We start from the raw sequence: 23,989 nt of genomic DNA, 5'->3' as shown, positions 1-23,989 counted from the left end.
GTGTTGCATGAAGGGCTGAAACAGCTGGATCCAGTTAGCTAGGAAATTAAAAAATGTACCAAATAAAATAAGGTAATCCTTGCCATGGTAGCCAGCACATACTAGAGCGGGATCCTGAGATCTCTGAGGGATGGCTGAAGTGAGCACCCCTAACACCAGCCAGACTGTTTCCACAAACGCCAAAATAATGATCCTTCTCCAGTCCCAGTGCGCTCTAGTTTTTCTAAAACTGAATTATTTCACCACCATGTCAAGGTTCATTTTCTAGGTGCATGTTAACAAGAAAATTTTTCACTTTATCAGAAAAGGAAATTAGTATCCACTAGGTGACATTTTATTTCCTTGTTAGTATATCAAGATGTGGCAAAAAATAATTAGCAATACATTACCCTTTAAAAATGTAATACAATTAATTTATTTGTAACTTTATTTGCCATTTCCCTTTCAGGTTTTAGTTGGAACTATACAAGACAATTCTTGAATATTTCATATGCACGTTTTAAGAATATAGCTGAACAAGATTTTTCACCCCCACTTCAAAAGGGTATTCTAAGAATAACAAGGTCCCTCACCTAATCAATCACAAGACACATCAGAAAGTCTTTGAAAGATCTGCATCGGAGTCTAAAAGCTGTCACCTCTGTTCTCCTTTGAAAAAGTTGGCTTCATAGGACTTTATCTCTTAGGAGTGATAAAGACAACTTTGTAATGAAAATGACAAGTCCTTCAGGTCCTAACTATATCTGACACAGAAAACGATCTTGGGAAAAAGCTATTACAGACAGAAAGTGCTTCTTCTCCAAGATATCCTTTGGCCATATGTAGGCAATGCTGCATCATTGTAGTGGTCAGTAGATCTCAGTTTTATTACACTTGACTGCTGTTAATATTCCTATGGCCTTTATTGAAGACTTGGTCTTACAGTCATTGCCTCTCAATGGGGGGTACAATAATTTCTCCCACTTTATTTCCTGGAAGTGAGGGATTTCGTCATCACTCAGGCAGAACTGGGAAATATTCTGTATCTACAGTATAAAATGTAGCTCCCATTTATTAATCCAAACTTGCCTTCCAAACATACTGTATGTTCTTGGCTGTACTTCCAGGCAGCTGCACAAGACTGCCTCACCTCTTTGCTCATTTTGTAATACTGCCTCTGTAATTGTTTTAATTTCATCCATTGCCATTAGTAAACATGTGCTCAGTTGAGCATGTTCTTCCTAATAAATTAACCACAGTCCCAACAATGGCTTCTTTTGATGCAAAAGAACCAACTGAGCTTTCTTTTCTTCTAATCTGCTGTAACCAGTCATTTGAAAATGAAAATCACCACGGACTTCTAAAATCAGCTGTACACACACATTCTTTATATAAGACATCCCTTTTTACCATAAACAGGCACATTTTCACCCTGGAGACAGAATTTTTTTTGCCTTTGCAGGATAGCTTGTTGTCAGACTGTGATCCTTTCCCCCTCAGAGAAAGCAACATCTACCTGAATAAACCTGGATTTGAAGCATGAAATATACGTTGGAAAACAGAAATCACTCCTAGAGTAATGGACAGATAAAGGTTTCACAAATAGAAAACCTCACTTCATGCTCTTCAGGGTACTTCCAGAACATTTCCTGTTATGCTTTACTGGTTTATTTCAGCCACAGGAAATGTAGAAGCTGACCTGCTCAAAAGAAGCTGCAGATCTAAGGGAAGCAAAATCCCCAAAACTATTTCCACCTTAACTAATCTGGCAGTTCAGCTTTCTAGTCTCAAAGGGATCATTTGCAGGAAAGTTATATAATATTAAAGAAATGCCCTATACCACACTAAGCTAATCATCTAAGCTCCTTTAATAGACAAAGAAAAGAGCTGCTATTGCTATCTGTAACTCCGCTCATTCTAAATTTCCAAAAATTCAGAGGGATAAGGCTGGTGAAGTCACTGTATGTTCCACTGATTTCAGTGGGAATCAAAATGGTATCTCAGACATCAGTGTTGATAAGGTAAATGCCATCCAGAGGTTAAATGCAGATCTCTAAACATATTTAGTTACCTAACTCCCTGTTCCCCTTAAGATTAGTGATGTGATCTAATAAATTTTAAGTTAATTTTGTGGCCAAGGAAAGGAACTCAAGTATCCCAATTCTTTGGCTAGCTCCCAGGCCATTTTATTAGACTTTTCATGGCCTCATCGACTTCAATGGAAGCATTCAGCAATGTCCACACAGATGAGGTCCTCACAGTGAAACACAACCTCATGTTGCAAATCTGAAAGGGAACAAGTGCAGGTAATTCCTCTGTAGAGGTTCTGACTCATCCCTAGGCCATGGCTTGGTTTCACAGCCAACATCTGATGTAAGGCAGAAAAAACACCTTTCTTATATAATCCCACATGTAAAAAGAAAGATATGCAAACCTGCAAAATATTTAGACTGTACAGCTTGTGTTCACATTAGTGAATGCCCAAATCCATTAAAATTATGAATAAAAGCAGCACTAAGGATGAAAGCAGCAAAATACACAAGCATCACACCCATGGTCCAAGGTTAGGTGATGTGACCAGATAAGAGTAAGTTGAAGCTTTTTTTTTTTTTTTTTTTTTTTTCTGGCCCCTCAACTGGATGACATATAAGTGTCTATACACAACACACATGAGAATCTCTGAAGTACCATTAAATGCACCCTGCCAAACATCCCATCACTGACTGCAACCAGTCCTTGATGGAGCAGAGCAAAACACAACAAAAGTTCCAAAGACCAAGCTGAAAAACTATGTTAGCATCACCATTTAACATCCTGTGCTACATTTTCCTTTGGCTGTTTTGTGGTACAATTGTCTTTATGAAAGCCAAAATAACCTTTACTCTTTAAGCAATCAAGCATTTAAATGAATTTAAAAACAACTTTCAATTCATCATTGTTAGGAGACTTATTCTGCACTTTAAAATTTCTTCCCATACTTCTTATATTTTCTTCTGAAGTGAATTAATGTTTCCTGAACAAACATTATAATCATATTAAATCTTACAACAATAAGGCACAAATGCTGTGCCTTAGTTTAATTTTGAAAGCAGATGAAAATTAATTAATAAAAATACGTACCATAAACTATAAGTTTAAAAATCATATAGATGTGAAACCCCTGGGAATGGTTTAAATACACATGCACATCATTATGCAATTCTGGAAGGAAATATGCCTTGTTCTAAACTGAAGTTGAGACAGGTCAAGGATGTATTCAGATGATATCAGAGTCAGAAACTGATCTGTATGTTTCACAACACTGACTAACACTGAAACTCTAAGTTACCTTCCACTAGTGATTTCCCTCCCTATCTTCAATAATTACACCAGAATAATTCAGCTACAGCACATCCCCAAAGAACTTCAACAGTGCTTTTATTACACATTAGGACACAATAACAACAACATTTCCCTATTTTGCTCGTTTCTACTCCAGGCTATTTCCAACCCAGAATGAGAATCACTGTTTGTGTTTGGGGAGTGCAAAGCAAGTGCTCCAGTAGCTACAGCAAAGTGATTCACATTTGACAGTGCATTTTGCCACTGAAAACTCTGACAGTTGAAGTGGAAAAAATATGCATAAAGAGGCTTAAAACAAATCTGCAGTCCTTCCGGATTACAAAGTGCTTCTACAGCGTGCAAGGGCTTTGTTGTATATACCCAAGTGCTAATAATCTCTGTTCAAAAGCAACACTGTGCCTTTGACAGAAATTAAATAACCTGCAAAACTCCATGTTGTCAATGATATTCAGGGGAGAAAAGGATGGGAGAGGAAATGGCTACTGCAAATCCCTGAACCTCTTATTGCATTGGTTGTGCCAGGAACATTCAATGCGTACACAAACTGAAGAGAAGGGCCCCCAAACCAGCACAGAAGAGCCAAGAGACCTGATAGGGCTGAGCCACCCTTCACATCAGCTTTGAAAAGTCAACCCACAGAAATGCATTTTATGATGGAAGAACTCCAAACATGACCATACTTGTGCCACGCTCTACTATCACCTTTGAGTGATTATGACTAAATTCTAATTAGCAAAAACACATCACATGGAAATTTTTCTACTTACATGCACCTACACATGAGCATAATCACAAAAGTTTTAGCATGAACATACAGAAAGTTTCTACTTATTTGGAACAAAAGCTTAATTCATCTTTGATCATGGATAATGGTCTAGGACAAGCCCAACTTTGTGGAAAAGTATTGGATCATGTGGTGATTAAAATCCTTTGCATAATTCCATTTTTTCCTCCACTACGGGTTTCTTTAGTCTCCTATATCTACAAAGAGGTAGTGCTGGCACTTCTGCTTTCTTCAGTGTGGCACTCCAGAATTTGACTATAAAGTACCTAGACTATACCTGCAGTGCTGAAGTTTTAAAATTCCAGTATTTTTCAAAACAATTTCTATTTTTCAGTTTTCTACTTATATAGAAAATATATAGGATTTTCTATATATATAGAAATATATAGAAATGTTTCTATATATTTCAATATATATATATTTATATATTTTTAATATATATATATATATAGCTTTCTTGTTTGCTCTTTCAGTTTGTGTTTTCCCATCTTTCTACATTTTAGCACTGTGGGAAAAAAATGTTTTTAAATTTTTAAAATAGAAATAGTCCTAAATTTTTTATTTTCATTTTTTTATGAAAGAATTGTAAGTATGAAAATTTGAATCCAATTCACATTTTTGACAACAGAAAGATCTCAATACACTATTTTTTCATGCCTCTCTTCTATCATGTCATCGAATGATATCCACTTTATTCAGATACAGGGTTAAGTCTCCTTGGTCTAGTATAAAGAGATTTTTCAATTGTTTAGCTAAAATAGGTAGCAATAACAGGTTAAGATGGATGAGAAATGCAACAGAGGAGGTGCTATCATCAACTCTCTCATGCATGGCAGGCAATTCTCCTGCACATTGAACCAAAGCCCTCTTTACAAGTGAATGTGTTTGTTTAAGATTGCACATTTTTGAGAAGCATTCTGTACTACAAGAACATATAGTTAAGGCTGGTTACTGATCCCTGGTTCCCATGTAGGGCAACATAAAGTAAAACATCCTTACTTGTTAGGCTTAGTCAGACTATTGATATAGATGAAAACCGCTATTGATTTCCACATGAACAAGACCTGAAGCATCTAACAATACTGCTCACAGAAGCCTTGCACTGGGAGGAAGAAGAAACCAGAATCCTTCAGATAAATCATGACAATAAACCTCCACAGACACTCACTGAAATTACACTGAATAATAACCTGAAAAGTACATAGCCAATGTCACTCTGGACTCAGGCATCTTTTACATCATGATGCACTTTATGACTTTATATAGGAAATCGAAGAGTGCACTGGAGAAGGGAGGTTCAGATATTATACATTAAATAACACACATACCTGAGCAAGACAACCATTTCAGGAACATCCTTTGTTAACCTGGCACATGCCACACGTGGAAACATGCCACGGTACAAGCCTGCTGCAAGCCCATGGTGCAGGCTTCCCTGGCCAGGTGTCATCTGCTGCCCTTTTCAGGAAAGTCCCTGAGCCATGGCAGCAAACACAGAGACACTGCTTTTGGGTTGCTGAGCCAGACAAGCAGCAGTCTATCCTGGAGTAAACACTGCACATGAGTACCACCCTTCACATACAGGTTCTGGCCTGAACATCAGCTTGAAGTTTTATTTGGGACTTCAGTGTTAGCTCCACATCAAGAGCTTCAAAGGTTGACTCAGTGTGAGTCACGCAGCTACTTTCTAGTGTTACTTTCCTATCACATCTTTGTGAGTGTGAGGCAGATAAGAAGTTCTCCATGTACTCAATCTTGCATATGCAGAACAGTCTGGATCCTTTTTTTTTTTCTTTCAAACCAGGCTGGAATAATCTAATAGAGAGCATGTGAATAAGCCAGTTACACTGAGTCTCATCTTCACAATGATGAACATAGATAGTAAAAGCAGAAAGGAAAATTAAGCTAGAGCCATAAGAAACATTATCAGACCTGTGCCCTGAGCATAAAACCAGACCTGCAGTCTTCAGTATTAGAGTTATATTAACTGACCTGTGAGTTTTTCCAGAACATCAAATCCATGTTTCAGAGCAATGATATCAAGAAAAGAGACTGTACCATCTTCAAACCTAAAGAATGGAATAAATGAGCACAGTAAATACAACATGCAGCTATGGTACCGATTTTAAATCTATTTAAGAGTTCCTATTTTTATATTTAGTGAATCTATCTTGCAGAGTGGGAGCTATTCCCATAGGGATTTGTCTCCCAGTCTTGTAGTACCCTGTGAAGGAAAAATATGTTCTTCAAAGCAATAGTTTTACATAAACGTTTGCACACAGAAAGGCATAATTTTCTCCTACATGGAGTAACCATGTACTAATCTACATTAAAGCAATGGTTAACAGTTATGCATCATGAGCTAATTCACAAGGTCCTAAGTTACCTTCTGAGAATTTAGGGAATGGGTGAGAAGATAGGTGGAGACTTGTGTCCATCCCCCCATCCCCCAATGTAATTACACCTAACACAGTTGAGTTAGAAGGTTCCAGTAATTTGGTGCAAGGAGGAATCAAAGAGATCACTAACAAATCTCTTTCTGTGTGCTTCTCCCGGAAATTAATTTTTAACTGACCTATAGCAAGAGCATTATACAAGGATGGGGGGAGAGTACATCCCCCACCATCATCTTTCAAAGGAAACACCAAATAGAAGCAAAACCATTGGATTTTATGAACTACTGCAGTGATTCCCACAGTGCAAGAGGAGAAAGTGAAGCTCCAAGGTGAGAATGCATTCAGGAATTGATGCACAGAAGTATTCAAGGGAACAGAAGGGACACCAGGGAAGCATCAAAATGTTTCATTTAGGCTTTGTGTGCACCATAGTCCACAAGAAGTTTTAAGGAGAAATCATTCATATTGATTCACCACAAAGAAAAATGCAGAATAATGCAACTGTACAGAACTCAATATTTTAAAAGGCTGAATATGGGCTCACAGCAAGTCTTTCAGGAAGGAGCTATGCCCAAAACTGTAACAGTTAATGCTGGAAATGAACCCACTCCAAATCTCATGGTTCAAGTATCAAACTAAACTCCAGCCACGGAGGATGAGACCTCCAGAGGGACCTGGATCTCCTTAGACCTTTCTCAGGAAGATCAGATGGTATCTACACTGAAGAATTAGTGGACAAGGTGGAACATGAGACACACACTCTTCGGCAAAAATACTTTAAATACACGATTTAGGCCAGAAAATAGGGGATTACTTTATTACCTTTTTTTTTTTTTTTTCCTGGATGCATAATTTTTCATACTGCATGTTTAAAAGATTTTGGTGTCACAAATTAAGTATGTCTTGTGAAAAGGCTGAAAGTTTAAAAATGTCAGATATCAAATGCTTTTTCTTTAACAAAATAAACATCAAGAGAATAACATAATAGCTCCCACTTCGATCATAATTATTCTTACTTCCTATTTTATTTTTCTTTATTTATCAAATATTTTCAATACTGCAAGTGACATCATCAGGTGAAAAACATATTAACCTTCCAAAAATCTTTGGTAAAGGCCCACATAAAAGAAAAATGCAAGAGGACTGTGTATATATGACAATACATTTAGCTGTAATGAAAGGAGATAGAGGAAGCAAATAATTATAAACCAAGTGATAAGAGAAAAGTGATGGACTGGCCCAAAAGAGACCACCTATGTTCATGTATTTTAACATAGCATAGGCCAAAGAATCCATCCTAGAAATTTCTGAATCTTGCCTACTAATTGCTGATAATCGATCTTGAACTTTAGAGAAGAAATCTTGCTGGTTGTCAGTAATGCAATGTAAAATTCAAATGTGTGATTTGAAGGAGACATAACACGAGGAATATTTTCACAGGGACCTGTGGACCAGTGTTTGAGGGAAGCATTACTCTATCCAAAAAGCCATAAAAAATGTGGGAGGATGAGGAAGAAAAGATAAGGCAGAGGCTAAGAGTTGTTTTGGAACTGAATACAGAAACCTTTTGCACCGGTTGCAGAAAAGGTCACAGTGGTCCCACATGTCTGCCAAGGAGAGATTACAGAGAGGATCCCTAAGGGGGAACTGACCTGCTCTGCTCAGTTACTCAGAGTGGCCAGCAAAGCAAACAAAACACTGGGAACTGGACCAGAGCAGAGACACTGGCACTGAGCTCATCAAGGAGACTGCACAATCCCCAACAACTGTATCACTGTCATAGTGATAAAACTGGAGAAAAGCACTTGAAAAGGCAACAAAGGTGCCAGCCTAGACTGTCAGACATCTGAGTCCTACCCGTAGTAAAAGGAGAGGCAACAATTGTATTTCTGTTTATGATATGATTTATTAACTAAGAAAACAACTGCAGTACATCCAATGCTACACAATAGGAGATATGAATGAACCATGTCACTCTTGTAAGATCTTAAATATTTTTATGAAAATAGTTCAGAGCTTAGGAATCTTCACTCAAATTAAAAAAAAAAAAAAAAAAAAAAAAAAGGTGGGGGTGCGGGAAGTAAACAGAGTTTGTGGGCTTTTGGTCAAACATTATGCTCCAGAACAGCACAATTGTCGTGGCATGATATGCATCCTGCATTTAGTCTCTCTATATCACAAAAAAAATACCTCTTGGGAGCTCCATGGCATGAACCAGAAGTCACAAAAGAAATTAAAATAATGCTAAAAATACCTGCCCAAAGATATGGGTAAGTTGCTACAATTTAGACATGGGCTATTTTGCAACATTCCTCTCTTGTATTTCGCTTGTCCCTGTGGCCCCCTCTATTCCTACATTACCAGCTTTCCAGTTCTGATTAACAAAGCACAAATATTTTGTTATTCCTATAATATGCATATTTACTCTACTTCTGGTGCACTTGACTCTCACATACATCCTTCAGATTTAGTGAACACCTAGTGTGCAACTTCATGTCAAAATTTTCAGGAATAATGTATAAATTGTGATATTTAGCACATTAAGCCTTAAGTGCTATAGCAATAGTGCCATGGCAAAACATGATGCTATGAAGGACAGCTATTCCCTTTTTGGGACACAAAGAGCTCTCCCTCAAAATATTTAACAGTATTTAAGATTGACAGGAAACATGTTCCTTGAATTGCAAAACATTGGCTTCAATGGCTATTTTTTCTGTTTGGTGCAATTGATGCTTCAAATAAACTGTTTCCCCACTCGGTGGCAGTTGCAGTGTTAGAATAATCAGTTCAGGATGAAGTTAATTTGAATGCTAGTCTAGAAGCCACTTCCTGAAGTAATCAAGATTTTGCAGCTGATGATGTATAAAGGATACTTACAAAGGCTAATACTGCAGAATACCAACCCAAGAAACAAGAAGCTTACCTCTCTTATCTAGTTCTTATTATAATTGATCTCACTTAATCACATCTGGGATGAGCTCAGTTGCTTAGCTGATTGTGTTTGTGAAGTGCTAATAGCATTTCACATCCAATTGCTATCTGACAAACTGGCTAAGAGACTCGTGGCATAACAAAGAACAGAGCAGCATGCCTACAATCTACCCAGGAGTTATGAAGCTGATGAGGTGCTCTCCCTTTCCAAGTCACACAGAAACTCACTTTTAGAAGAAAAAAATTTGGAGTCACAACAGAAAACTATTGCTTTACAGTGAGCAGTCCTGCCTTAAGGATCTTCCTAGGGATGGAGATAGACTAGTCTTTCTTTGAATCTTTATTTCAATTAGTTCTTATGACACTTCTCTGTTACACTTCTGCATATAAATGCTATTTTTTAAAGTCACCATCCCACACTGTAGGCCAACTGAAACACATAAGAAAACTGTGACATTTGGGCAGTTTCAATTCATCCTGCCCTTAGCAAGGTCAGAAATATGTTGACAAGAATTCTGGCCTGGACAGATGTAATTGGAAATAAAGTGCTGAAGGGCTAAAGAAAACCCCTTCATGTTTGAAAATAGGACTTAGAGGAAATTTGGTAGAAGGCAAAAATACTACCCTGAAGTTGGACAGCACTGAGTTAAGTCTCCAGAAATTCCCTCAAGACCAAACAACCAATGCTGAGGTGGTGAAATACCTTTCATAATATAATATAATATAATATAATATTCATTATTATATATATAATTTCATAATATAATACTCTGCATGTAAAATGTACAAGTCATGGCTTTTAGGTGTTTTGAGTGGAAGCATCTGCTGCTGGATTGAGAATGCTGACTTATTTTGCAGGCAGATGAGTGACTGATTTGTTTGAAGGGGTTTTTTTGGTTTGAGGTTTTCGGTTTTTTTCAATTCATTTGTCCAGATAAAGTAAGTCCAGTTATACAGATACACATTCGGTCTGTGCATAGAATCACAGATTCATAGAATATGATGTTAGACAGAACCTCAAGAATCATCTGGTCAAACCTTTCTTGGCAAAAGCATGGTCTAGACAAGATGGCGCAGCATCTTGTGCAGCTAAATCTTAAAAGTGTGCAATGTTGAGGAATCTGTCACTTCCCTGAGGAGATTATTCCAGTGGCTGATTGCTTTCATTGGGAATGTCCAATCAGAATCTCCTCAGGAGTAACTTGTATCCATTAACCCCCATATTTCCCATGGGACTCCTTGAAAAAAAGGGAGTTTCCACCTTCTTTGTAGCTGCCCTTTAAATACTAGAATCTGGTGTAAACGTTTCCCTTCTAAAATCTAAACCACTTACTTGTTTTACTAGTCACCTTCAGCATGCTCAGCAGGATCCCAAACTCTTCAATACTGTGTTCACTGCAGACAAAGCCATTGCTAACCAAGGTATAAATGAAAGCATTTTTTCTTGGTTTGTGTGTAGCAAATCCAGCAGCGCCTCTTTCCCAGAGGGCACAGCTAACATATGTATAAGGAAATGGTTCTCCACACATTTCCAAAACTTGATAGATGATTTGGTAGCTATTGTTTGTTCTTCCAATAAATGTTTAGGTGGTTGAAGTCACCCAAAAGACTAGGGTTCTTGGTGACTTGAAGCTTGCTCAGATGACCCAAATATTGCTTTGTTGGCCTTCATTTGGAGGTCAGTAGCAGATGCCTCCTGTAAGATCCTCCTTGGAGATAACCCTTGTGATCTTGAGCCAGAGATTCCATAATCACTGTACTTGAGTTCTGTCCATTCAAGGCTCTCTTTAATTTAGACTGTGACTCCTCCTCCTCTTCTTCCCTGCCTGTCTTTACGAACGAAACTTTAACTATCTATTGCAATCCTCCACTCATGCCAGTTGTCCCACCATGTTTAAGTTATTCCTACAATATCATAATTTACTGACTAGGCATGGAGCTCCAGTTCTTCCTGTCTGTTTCCCAGGCTGCATGCACTTACATTGCATACACTTGAGGTAGCTGGTGTTCTAGTTCACACCTTGGGAGGCAGCTAAGGAACATTTCCATATGTGCAATTTCTATCCAGAACACAGGCCAGAGCACTGAAACTTTGATAAACATCCCGTCACAAGGTCAAAAATAATCCTGCTCATTTGAGAGCACTGCTGAGTCAATGCAAAGTGCAAGGAAGGAGCGTGGGGGGAACATCGCTGTCAGTCAGCTGCCACTCTCCCCTGCACCAGGGTAATGACTCCATTTAGGTCAAACGAACAGAAGTCATTCCCGAGTTTCTAAAGCAGGTAAAAGAGCAACCAAATCCACAGAGAATTCATATTTCTTGAATAAGCTGCTTTTCTTTCTTTCTTTTTCCTTTTTTTTTTTTTAAACACTCCTCAAGAGTGGAGCTGCCCTTTGAAGTGAGATGTTACATGAGTTCCTTTCATCTTTTCAATTCATTTATTTTCATCTAATTAAAAAATACAACAATACAGAGAGGTTCTTGGTATGCATTCAGATCCTATTTTTCAACTCTTAGAGATACTCTGTATCATCACCACATGAAACATCTGTCCTGGCAACTTCAATTTTCTCATTTTACATATTTTTGTGTTTATTCTAAAGTGACATTTTCTGGAATTATAACAGCACCAAGGGTATACAGTATCAAGCTCATGGCTGTAGGAACAGACTGTTTTCAGTCACAGTCATGTTCTTAGGTTAGTAATTGCCATCTCTGATATTAGCAGGGGAACAAATTTTAATTGGTCTCACTGCTTTCCAACATCAAAACCCAACATTTGCAGAAGGAGCTATATTTGTTTTGCTTTTCTTTAATCCAAAATATATCATTACTAGGCTATGAAACCTTTAGGGTCCTGCCCTGCTCTTTAGAACTTTTATCAACTCTTCCTGAGACAAAGTTCTCAGGTACTTTTCCAGGGTATTTGTGTGTCTCCAGAGGACATGATTCCCTTTGTCTGGCTTTGTCTTCCACGGGTGATACTCTTCATTTTTAGCAATTTGCTATTTGACCGTATTAGTCATTTTCTTAACCGGGGCAAATCCTGATAATGTTAACACCAAGAGCTGAACTTTAAGGCAGCATCTCCCAAGACCAAGCATTTGTCTGTGAGCTTTTTGATCCTCTACTAGCAAAATCTCTGGAACACACTAAGATCCACAGATGACTAACCTCAGGTACAGTCTCCATTTTGACTAAATATCTCTATTTCACACAGTGAATGCCATTGAAGTAGGTAAATAAAATTAGGAGATAGCCTGCTGTAACAGACATATGCTACCATTGAACCATTCTTTCATAATTATCTAACATTTGTGTAATTGCCTGCACAGGAGCATACTACAGTAAGCCAGGAATTGAAATAGTAGGAGGGCAGTAATAAATGTTAGACCTCTGAATAATACACTTACTCTCACCACTTCAGCAACTCCTTTTTACCTCTGGCGGCAATTTACACAATCATGAACAGTTGATTGTTTCTCATACAACAAAGGGAGATCCAGTGCCCTAAAACCAGCCACTTGTGAAGGAGAAAACTGAATTAATAAATCAATCAATTTTTATTTCTCAAATGTCTCTGTACATCTCTCCGTTACATACAATTTGATGAACTCCTAGATGGTAACTTTGCTCACTATATATTTATCCAGAAAAATCCTCCCCATTTGCACTGAAGAGATTAGCAACCCTTAAGCCTGTTACTCAAATTGGTCTGAATGACACATCATGATTCTGTAGATTATCAACTCCTTAGAGCTCTGAAAAAATTACACCTCAGGGATAATGTACTCCCTCTGCCAACCCCTAGGAGGACCCTCCAAAGTAAAATAATGACAAAACTACTTTTCTCTTTCTCCACTAGAAGTTATTGGTCACAAAACAACCAATGCACTGCATGTCACAGGCCAAAAGTTCCCTTCAAATTCACAAAATATATTTTTATTGCATTGCTGTGGCAGAGGGGGAGAAACAAAAATAATCTCTTTTAAATTCCATTATATAAGGGGATATTTCCTTGAGGTATATTAAATTTAAGTCTTTAGAAACATGAGGCCTGCTGGTTAACTACCCTCAAAGAATAATATGTTCAACTATCAGCTAGTTAGCTTGCAATTTATACTCATTCATCTTAACTTGTAACTTATTAATGTCAACAAGAACCCCATTAAGGTACAATTCAGTGTGAGCAGGCGTATTGCAAATGATTTCTGTATCTTTCTACATATTTAACATTTGATATGCATTATACTCCCATGATTATATATCAATAATCCAAATGTTCACACCTCTGCTTCCCATGGGAAAGTAATATCCACATATAACCCCAAGTAATAGTTAAAGTGAGCAATTTGCAAAGTGTATTTGCATAAACTGTTCACTGATCAGCTATGAGTAATGAATCATTAATAAAAATTCAAAGCCTTTTCTTTGATTTTTCTCCTTAGGAGGAGGGAAAGGATGAAAGACATTCTGAAAGTAAATTTTTCATAGGCAAGAATCTGACCAGCTGTAATAATTTTTCTATGTTCAGTACAAACAGATTTGTTTATTTCCTCATGAAGATTGAGATGTAATCTTTCATCCTTAAACAGGTACATTTGGGGATAAAGAATAACTTTTTAATTAACTGCTAAAGATTTTAATTGAAATATCAGTTTAAAAATTAGCAGACAAAAAAGGATCCACTTGAACATGAATTCAATCTTGGAAACCTTCACCTAAAAATACCACAGTCTAATTGTGTGTGCCAGTGAGGCAGGCCCAGAGCAGTGACCTTGGATAAGGTTAGCAGTAACTTATCATCAGACACTGGAGAAAAATCCCTATGAGTGCTTTGCAATGGATGGTCTCTGTTCTGTACAAAGGTCTGTGCCTTGAAGAAGGGGTTGTTGCAATGAATGAACTTTATTTCTGCTACAGATAAAAGTGAATTCAGCAAGACTTCCGAGCACTTTATTTCCTCACTTGGGGGGTGTGTTACTGATAAGTAAGGCTTTAGAAAGTCTTACTTATCGGTAGCAGGGGTGGGTGTGTGTATGTGTGAGAAAGGGCTTCTCTGATGTCATCCAAAAAGCTTCTTTCTCTAACAAAAAAATTTGTTCCAGAGGTAATTTTCAGAGGCAATGTATACCCAAGGTTAACAGAAACCATTGGGAGCTGGGAATTAGGACCATCATGTTAAACCACTCTGTATTGAGCCACAATTTAGGAAAGATGTGCTCTTCTTTCATGGCAACCCAAAAACTAACTTAAAGAACTTCAAATGCTGCTACTGACTGTAAGACAGAGGCCCAGTGTGTGCTCATGAACGTGAGGGACAGCTCAACTATGTCAGATTTAACAGGGTGAAGTGCTGAGTCCTGTGCTTGGGTCACAACAAACCCAGGCAGTGCTTCAGGCAGAGGGCAGAGTGGCTGGGAAGCTGCCCACTGGAAAAGGGAGGGAGCTGGGATTGTTTAGCCTGGAGAAAAGGAGGTTTTTGGAAAAACCTTACTGCTCTTTACAACTTATCTGAAAGGAGGTTGTGGCCAGGTGAGGGTCAGTCTCTTTTCCAATATAACAAATGATAGGACAAGAGGAAACAGCCTCAACTTGCACAATAGGAGGTTTAGATTGGATATTAGGAAAAATCTCTTCACAAAATGGGCTGTCAAACTTTGGCACAGGCTGCACAGGGCAGTGGTGGAGTCACCCTCCATGGTATTTAAAAGCTGTGTAGATGTGGCACTGAGTGACATGGTTCAGTGATGGACTTGGAGATGCTGGACTAACTCAGATAAAATACAAGCAGGAAATAATTTTCATGTTTATAAAATGGAATGAGTGTTACATGGATTTCAGAAGGTTTCATGTTTGTGCTGATTATTTCATAGGTGTCAGCAAGAATATAATGTTATCAGTGCTTTTGCCTTTTACTTCTGATGTGAAAGTGCATGTATGTGAAACTACTGTAGTTAGTGGCATACACCAACTACTAGTAGTAACAACTGAGCACTAAGCAGCTAAATTCAGTTTAATGCATGATATATATAGAAACAACACTGTGTATCCAGAAAGGCTGGCAGCTTGACAGAACTGGCATTATTAAATTGCTGCTATGAAACAGCTTAGGTTCAGAGTAAGGTCTCGTTAGCCAGTTTGCATGTTGAGATCTTTGTGGTAATAGTAAAATCATCAAAGAAGAATGGGACAAGACAAATACAAGGAAGACTTCAGCTCATAAAACATTCTAAGGAGTACGAGTTGCCTTTTTATGCCCAGGGAATACAATCAACTAAGACTTTCAAATGGTGAAACCTTTACTGCTTCTGCACCTCTCTATTGTTTGAAAAAAAATTAAAAAATTATATAGTAAGGTCTGCTACAATAAATCAGGTGCATTCTGGTAACCAGCTGGTCTACTGCAAGCAATTTTTCCACCTTGGGACTATAATATGCAGATTTTTTCCAATGCTTTTTTATTTTTAAGCATTGTTGTGAGGCTTGCCAATACTTCATGCTACCTTGTGAGGTCAACTGGTAGTACCTCAGTGATGCAGACTGGGGAGTTCAAGAAGTAAGCAACTTTTCTTTCCAAAGACCAACTGTAAATGACTTTCCAAGCATGGATTGGGTATTGGGAGCTACCAAATTTCCAGATAATTGAATTCACAGCAGCGATGCTGAATTAGCAAGTATTCCTAATTTCCCACTGTTTTAAGTAGTTTTCAGCTTATACTTCAGAAAGCCAAGACCCTTTCCATGCAACTGCCTCTACTCTTCAAAAGGAGAGCAGTGATGGAGACCCCAGGAATTTTATGTGTTCATATAATCAAAGTTGTCCTGGACCTGCATTGATATGGTCAGTAATGGGAGGAAGTTCTGGAAATCTTCCAGTCATCCTAACCCAGAAGAAAGGATCAGCTGAACTAACAATTCCTTCAAGAAGTCGGGAAAATTCTGGCATGTTACCAGGCATTACTGATGCTTGAAATAGGGAGCACAGGGAGATGACTCCTGCTCCTAGCTTTGACAGAAAAGTGCATGAGTCATGCAGCTGAGGAAACAACAGAGTAAAGGAACAGCAGAGGGTCAGGAGTGCATCAATGGAGAAATAAAAAACATAATATTCATAGAAACATTTGTTATGTAAGCGATATCATCCCAGCTACCACCCAAATAGAATAATGAGTGGGTGAAAAAAGCAGAGATGTTTATATGCTAAGACAAAGTATGTGGGCTACAAAATGGAGAGATCAGAGCCACTCTAGGACACTACCTTATTAGTATATGGTAGAAAAACAATCACAAACAGAAATCATGCTGGAGAAAACACATTAATGTAGGATACAGTGGTGAAGAAAACTGAAACGCTCTGAATTGAAATGCTGTTGGTGAGAAGTTCAAAACAAGAAGGCCTAGTTGCTAAGATTCTGGTATAGGTTATGTAGCTATGTAGGAGAAAAAAAGCTTTTGGGTCCAACAGGTACTTTTCTATCACTCACAGAAATAAATGTAAGTGTAAATTTTCTTCAAGCAAAACCGAGATAACAGAAATGGTTGAGTTCAATTATTACTTAATATTGGAGCCAAACCCAACAAACACCTGCTGCAAATAAAATAATTACCTGAAAAATGGCTTTTACAAGCAGTTATACAATACATAGTGGGAGACTTTGATTGATTGAAACCCTGGTCAGAGGAATTACAAGTGTACGTGTCACAGATGGATAAGCAACCTCAAGTGAGGTTTTGAATGTGACTGGGGCAAAATGAGACGTTAATGAAGCTACTCGGACAGGAAGACTGAACTGACATAATCAAATACTTAGATAAAGAGAAGACTTAAAATTACTTGAAGTTGAGGTTAAAAAATATATAGAATTTGCATCCCAAAAGGATGAAAGAAATAAAGAAAATGAACTTTTAGAGAAAGCCTCCAGTAACAACCTGCACTAGAAAAAACTCTTATGAGAAATGTTAGTACTTCTTATTAATGATGACATGAAATCAGAAAAAGTGCTGCTCAGGGAAGGAAGTTACTGTTGGAAAGACAGAAAGCACAGGGATAAAGTGAGAATTCCCAGGAGGCATGCCCTGGCACAACAAATCAAACTGAACAGTAAACTATTCTTTATATACAAGCAATGGAAAATAATAAATATATATAATAACATATAAATAAAACAAAAAAAACTGAATAAAAAGGATTATTATTGTTATTCAAGAAGCAAAGAGCTGGTGGAAAAGTCTGAAAACTACTAATTCTGAGGACTTGGACTCTGATTCTAAGAAGGACTGATGAAAAACAAAGGTCAGGAGAGGATGACTCATGGCTGAAAGTGTGTGTAAAGTATCAAAACTGAAGTTATTGCAACTGGTGTGGAAATCCACTTCAAAGATTTTAAAGTAGTTGAGCACAGGCAGACAGATGAACTATGTCCCAGAACTGTAAAAAATTGGCATGAAAAACTCCCTAAGCCAAATAACACAGGCCAGTAAGCAAATTTTTCAAATCAAGAATGGAAAACAGAAAACACAGTATTTCTACCGAAGAAAGGGAAACAGAGTTATCCAGGGAACAACACATCTGTTTGCTTGAACTCAGTGCTGTGTACATTCTGAAAACAAGTTCTGAATGAAAGCACAATTAAATGAGTAAATAAAAGCATGTTCAAATGCATCCTGGATTGTGCCAATGGAAAATCAATCCCAGAGAGGCTGCCATTTTAAAAGCACATTATTTTTCTAGGTGAAGGAAATGCAGAACAAATTTATCTGTATTTCAGGAAAACATTACCTTTAGTGTCATATGAAGAACTACTATAGAACAAAGAATATTAGAAGAGTGTTACAGTAGGCCAAGCAATTGTGCTGAAAGGGGTTCTATTATGCTTGGAAAAGGTTTCCCATTTAATTCCTTGAGCTTTAGGACAAGTATCTCTTTTAGTAGTCTCAGTAATGATCCTGGCATATAAGGTAGGAATGTGAAGGTAAAATGGGCTGCTGAAGTGAAATCTGGGGACTGTTGGTGCTGGAGATGGGGCTGTATAATGCATGCAGTAAGAAACAGATAATGTTGAAAACCCTAAAAACAGAAACGAGATTAAATGTATAATATGCTATAATGTATGATAAGTACATCATTATGCATAAGCTCTATTATGCACTTAGGGATTACTGACATTAACTTCTGCCATGAACTGGAGGACTGTCATCCAAAATATTAGATTTGCCAGTCTATCAGATCAACTATCAGCCATCAGGATGACAAACAGGAAAACATGCTTTAAAGATAGAAATATAAGAACACCATTAATAAAGGTATGATAAGGCTGTATATTATGAACAGGGGAAAGGAAAGGGCATCTTAGAGAACTGTTCAGTTCACTTAGTATGGAAATTCAAAGCTAAGCAGAATTGCTTGGTAGATCTAAAGATGGAAAAGGTGGGTAATAACCAGGAAGGAAAAACAGCTACAGGACAAAATGTAGATAAATGACCAAACTGACCACAAATATAGACTGCAAACTGAAATTTCATGAACATCCAAGACTTGAAATTATAGAACCATTTCCCAACAGAAGAAGCAGGAACAAACCAAAAGCAACACATCCTCCTTCCCCTGTCCCAAAGGTATCCCCCTCATTCTGCACACAAGTTCAGTATAAAGAGGGGATTATATAGTGTGGATGTCTTTGATCATGATTAGGTCAAGTACATAACCCAGAATTTTTTTTGCCCCTCTCCAAGAATCCAAAAAAGAAAATATCAAAATAGCAACTCCTTTTACTTTCTGAAACTGCATATGGAAATAACACAAATGCACAAGTTTGTTACTCTGGGAACCTCTGAAAACCCTGGGGTCATCTCTCTTGATGATTTTCCTGTGACCAAGTCAGTTCTGTTTGACATGCAATTAGTATGACACCAACTTACTCAACATCCATTGTATAAGAGATTACTGAGACATGAGCAAAAGAAATGCATGCACTGACAGGGTTTTTTTTCTTATAAAATTATCTGCCAGCCTGAGAGTATGGCATATTGACTAGTTCCCTACACTTCTATAAGTAGGGTCATTGGTGATGGTGGTGAGGAATAAATAGATAATTTTATTTAGATTGATCGTCACAGAAGTAAAAGGTGATCTTGATAGTTGTATTATTTTATAAGATGGCGTTAACACAATAAACATGGAAATACCCATCTCCATTAATTTTTTTTTTCACTTAAGAATAAAGGAAATCTCACTGCTTCAATCATACCAGACACAAAGGAATCATCAAGAAAGAAAAATTGTACAGTGACATTGTAATACAAAACATTCACTTCAAAAACTCAACATGCAGCAATACAGCAAGTCATCTATTCCCTCTTATGAATATAAGCACTTTCAAAATTCAGCTCTCAATGCATCTATAATTCTTCTGGACAAAAATATACTGAGTTTTTGTAAATGCTATAGACAGTGTTGCAGTAAGAGAAAATCTTTGCATGCAAGTTTCACCAAATTGCTCCCGCTGCCAGAGAAAAATAGGTATGTTTTCTGTGAAAATTCTACTGGAAAAAAACCTTCTCATAGTTCATTTACAACCAAAGACTAGGCAGGACTGAAATGAACCTACTTCCTCTTCCACTAGTTTGATTTTTCAGGTACAGCATATAGATATTTCAGGGACATGCAGCCAGGTAACTGATGCTTGTATAATAATAGGCAGTGAAGATATCTTGTGTGAGTAGAAACATCCAATAGGAGAACCAGGTTCCATTGCTCCAAATAGAGCACAGATATGACAAAATGTACATATCTTCAGACTTGTTAACTACTGAAAATGGTAGAAAGCACATAGTTTATATGCAGGGAATTCATAATATACAGAGGAAAGTATAATCACACTTGAAAGTATGCTTAGTACTACACAAGCAATAAAGTACTTTGCTGAAACGGAGTTTTAAGAAGGTAGCAATGAGAGAAAAAATTCTTGGGTTGCTGTGAGCTCTGACTGGGTTAGTAGGGTGCTCTGGTGGTGCACCACAGCCCAATGGGAAGCAACACAAAGCATTGCTACCCTCAGCTTGGCTGCCATTCTCCTAGATTACCCAGCACAAAGGAAAAGAGTTTGCACCAGCAGAATGGGAGCTCCCCAAAAGCAGAAAGTTCTGCAGTGGAAAATAAATGTGAATTTGGAGAGAAAAGGTACGTTATACAATATTCAAAATACATTATACAACATTCAAAATACATTATACAATTTTCAGGGAAATACAGGAAACTTAGTAGCATGAAGACTGAAATACCACCTGGACAGTATTTTGGTGGTCAGAGGGATCCCTGATTTTAAATTTAGTCTGATACCAGTCTTGTATGTAAGACAGCAGAAATCTAAAATGTCATATGCCACCTTAAAATGACATAATCACTAGGCCTCTGAAAAGTTTTGCCTTCAAAATGATTATTCACATAATGAATTCCAAATGCATTTCAGATTTTTAATCTTTTAATATATGTAGAAAACCCCATAAAAAAACCTAATAAGACTGTCAGCCTATTCAGTATTTTGATATATCAGCTATGCTTTCAGAAGACTTCTCTCCTTCACCCTCCCTTCCCTGTGTATGTTAATGTTTGCTTTACTGGTTATAATTACTGAAAAAAATCCATCTGAGATTAGATTTCAGTTATAATTAATGATGAATGTGTCAAAGTATTATGATGTTGTTTATCACACTTCTTGCAATGTAATTTAGTGCAATAATACTAAGGCTTGCTATATGACAGTTATTTAGCATTTAAGTCTTCTTAAGATGCTCTGCAGAGTATCCTGAATGTTAACTACGGAAAGATTATTTTATACAAAAGCAGCTTCAGGCAAAATATAGCGACAATTTGCTAGAGACCAGCAAAAGCTCTTAAATCTTATGTCATCTATGAGCTGAAACATAATAATTAAATAATCTAGGCATGTTGTAAAGCTAATGAGAAATCCAAAGGATAAAATTAAAAATTGACATTAATAGGGCAGCTTAACCATATGAGGGAATAAACAGTCTTTTTTCTTTCTGGTACAATTTCTGAAGAGATATACTTCTTTTCAATGTGTACATACACACAAAAGATTGAAACCTCAGATCCTGGGGGGGAAGAAAAATAATAAGTTTGGATGCAATAGACAGACAATTCAGGGTATTTTAAGGTAAGTCTTAACTGTCCTAATTTGTTGTGTTGGGTTTTTTTTTTATTGGCTTGTTTTTATTTTTTTTTTTCTCTTTGTAGCCACTAAATTAATTTTCTCTTCACCTCAGATATGGTCCTAAGAATTTGCTACTGTAGGGGGTCCCCATTGTGTATTTACTTGAATGCTTGTGAATCCTGTCACTGACCTGGGGCCTCTTTCTGCAATGAATGTGCAAGTTTGCCCTGAGGAGCTGTGTCCCAGCACAGCACAGAGCTGCTGTACATGACCTCAGATTGAAAAGAAAAGCAGTACTTTTACATATATTCCCTGTGATGACTAAACAAAGGTAATTAATTGCAACATGTTTTTACCAGGAAAATGTCAGGCGTGGTGGGAAACAAGAATATGTTAATGACTTTTGTAGTTAGCATAGCTAAAATGAAAAAATTTTAACATTCAGTCCAAATCAAGATGCAAGGTCTAGTTTGAGAAAACCTGTACACATGCATAGGAAATCAGTTCACTTGGGGAGATGGTTTTCAAGTTGCAGCATGCTGAAAACATATATAAAGTTTAAACTTCTGAACAGATTTTTTTTTTTATTTTGTTCTAATTTCTCACTGCACCATATAGCATTCTGTGCACATATGACAATACATATAAAATTTACCAACATGTTGTAATCTCATCCTCCTAAACCCAAACACACTTGAGGGACACAATTCTAAGCTCTGATTAAAAAGCACAGTTCTCCACAAATTCTTCTGAAAATAAACCTAATGCTAAAAGTGCTGTGCATTGTTGTAGAAAGAAATCTAAATCATCATTACTTCAGTATAAACCTACAAATAAATACTAGTATCTTCCTGACATATGTCAACTGCAAAAAAATCTAAAATTTCTTTTCACTTGTAACTTATGAAAACAACTGTGTTTTCATAGCAAGCACATTCTCTAGTTTTTATGGTATCTGTATAGCAAACTAGTGCTCTTTAGGCTATTTTCTGGCTAATAATATATAATTTTGGGGGAAGGGATACATTTAATAATACATTGTTAAGAACATTATACCTAATGCAATTTTGCATTAGCTAATGTTTTTAAAGCTACGTTTGTTGTTGGAATTCAGCTCTGCAGATATGATGTTTAATACAACTTATACAACTAATGTATTTGTTCAATTAACCAATATATCATCTATTAAAATTCTGGTGTTCAAACCCACCGGATCCATTTCAAAGGCTCCTTGAGAAAACCAGAATAAATTAGTGAGATAAGTGAAGATTTTTGAGAGGTACAACATTTGATATTTGCACATTGTTAATCAAAACAAAACTTGAGAAACTTAAGGCTCTGCAAAAAAGAATCAGCGTTTTTTACTACCTTCTGTTACCATAATAACAAATACCAATGATGGAACTGACCGAAAAAATAACGTTGACTACCCACAGAGATAGATATCCATCAGCAAGAGAGATCCTGGTAAAATTCGACTCTGAAGAAGCCCTTGGCCACAGGAGAGTCTGGATACTAATTTGAAGTTGAGCCTCAGAGCTTTTGAATTGTTCTAATGACACATCTGCTAGCAGCAACAAGTTCTATGGACAAAGATATCATGCAGTGTAATCAGAATTTGTGACTCTTTTCCCCTTACTTCCTCCCTCTGCACGCGGGTAGATGTCACCAAGAAAAAAGTGTTTGTGCAGGTAGGTTGAGAGAGAGCACCATGCTGCCTTGTTCTGCTTATAACACCCATGTCCGCAGAGGGAGAAGGTGTCTGGTGAATTTTCTGGAGAGACACAAATTGCTGGCTACCACCACAAGATGTTCTCATGGAGTACTGGTACCTATATCTAAGTTCACTGTCCCTTAGAACTTGCACTTTCCCTTGGTCTAACAGGTGCCATCTGCTATGCTGCCTTTACTTGTACTTTTTTCTCCAAAAGATTGAAGCTATTTTTTAATTTTAAAATGTAATATTAAAAATGAAGGTTTTCATTAAAGGTATGGGAGTCATCTTGACTTCCCTGCTTTTGGGCAGATAGTTCAGTTGGCATTTAGTTCAGTTTCCAACCAAGTTAAATCATGCAAGTCATCCATTAATGTGAAGAAATGTGAGTTGAGTAATTTCAGATTTTTTCCCATATACCTGTGAGATGTAAGTCAACAGTGTTTATTCTGATTAGAATCAATCAGACACTTTCCAAACAATTGTTCACCAGCACCTGCTCAGGAACACATTCAACCATTCAGCTCCTCCAGCTAGCTCACATCACTCTGATGGTGGGTCAGCTCAGTGCTAACCACTGTGAGCAGGTTGTAAATTCATACCTTGTGTCCTTTCACAGACATCTTTCCCATGAAGAGATGCGAATGAAATACAAGCAGTGTACAT

General features: G+C 37.3%; 1 protein-coding gene across 2 annotated transcripts in view; it reads right to left on the bottom strand.

Moving 5' to 3' along the window:
• Positions 1-23,989, bottom strand: part of MOCOS (molybdenum cofactor sulfurase) — a 209,312-nt gene that overhangs the window by 81,326 nt on the left and 103,997 nt on the right. For both annotated transcript variants that reach the window (XM_056483842.1, XM_056483843.1), the window contains one exon: positions 6,098-6,174. In XM_056483842.1, the coding sequence (XP_056339817.1) occupies positions 6,098-6,174 (77 nt within the window). The remainder of the gene's footprint in view (positions 1-6,097; positions 6,175-23,989) is intronic.

This window comes from Oenanthe melanoleuca, chromosome 2 (assembly GCF_029582105.1).
Source record: "Oenanthe melanoleuca isolate GR-GAL-2019-014 chromosome 2, OMel1.0, whole genome shotgun sequence".
Lineage (NCBI taxonomy): Eukaryota > Metazoa > Chordata > Aves > Passeriformes > Muscicapidae > Oenanthe > Oenanthe melanoleuca.
The sequence above is the reverse complement of the archived record's forward strand: the minus strand, read 5'-3'. Positions and strand labels throughout refer to the sequence as shown.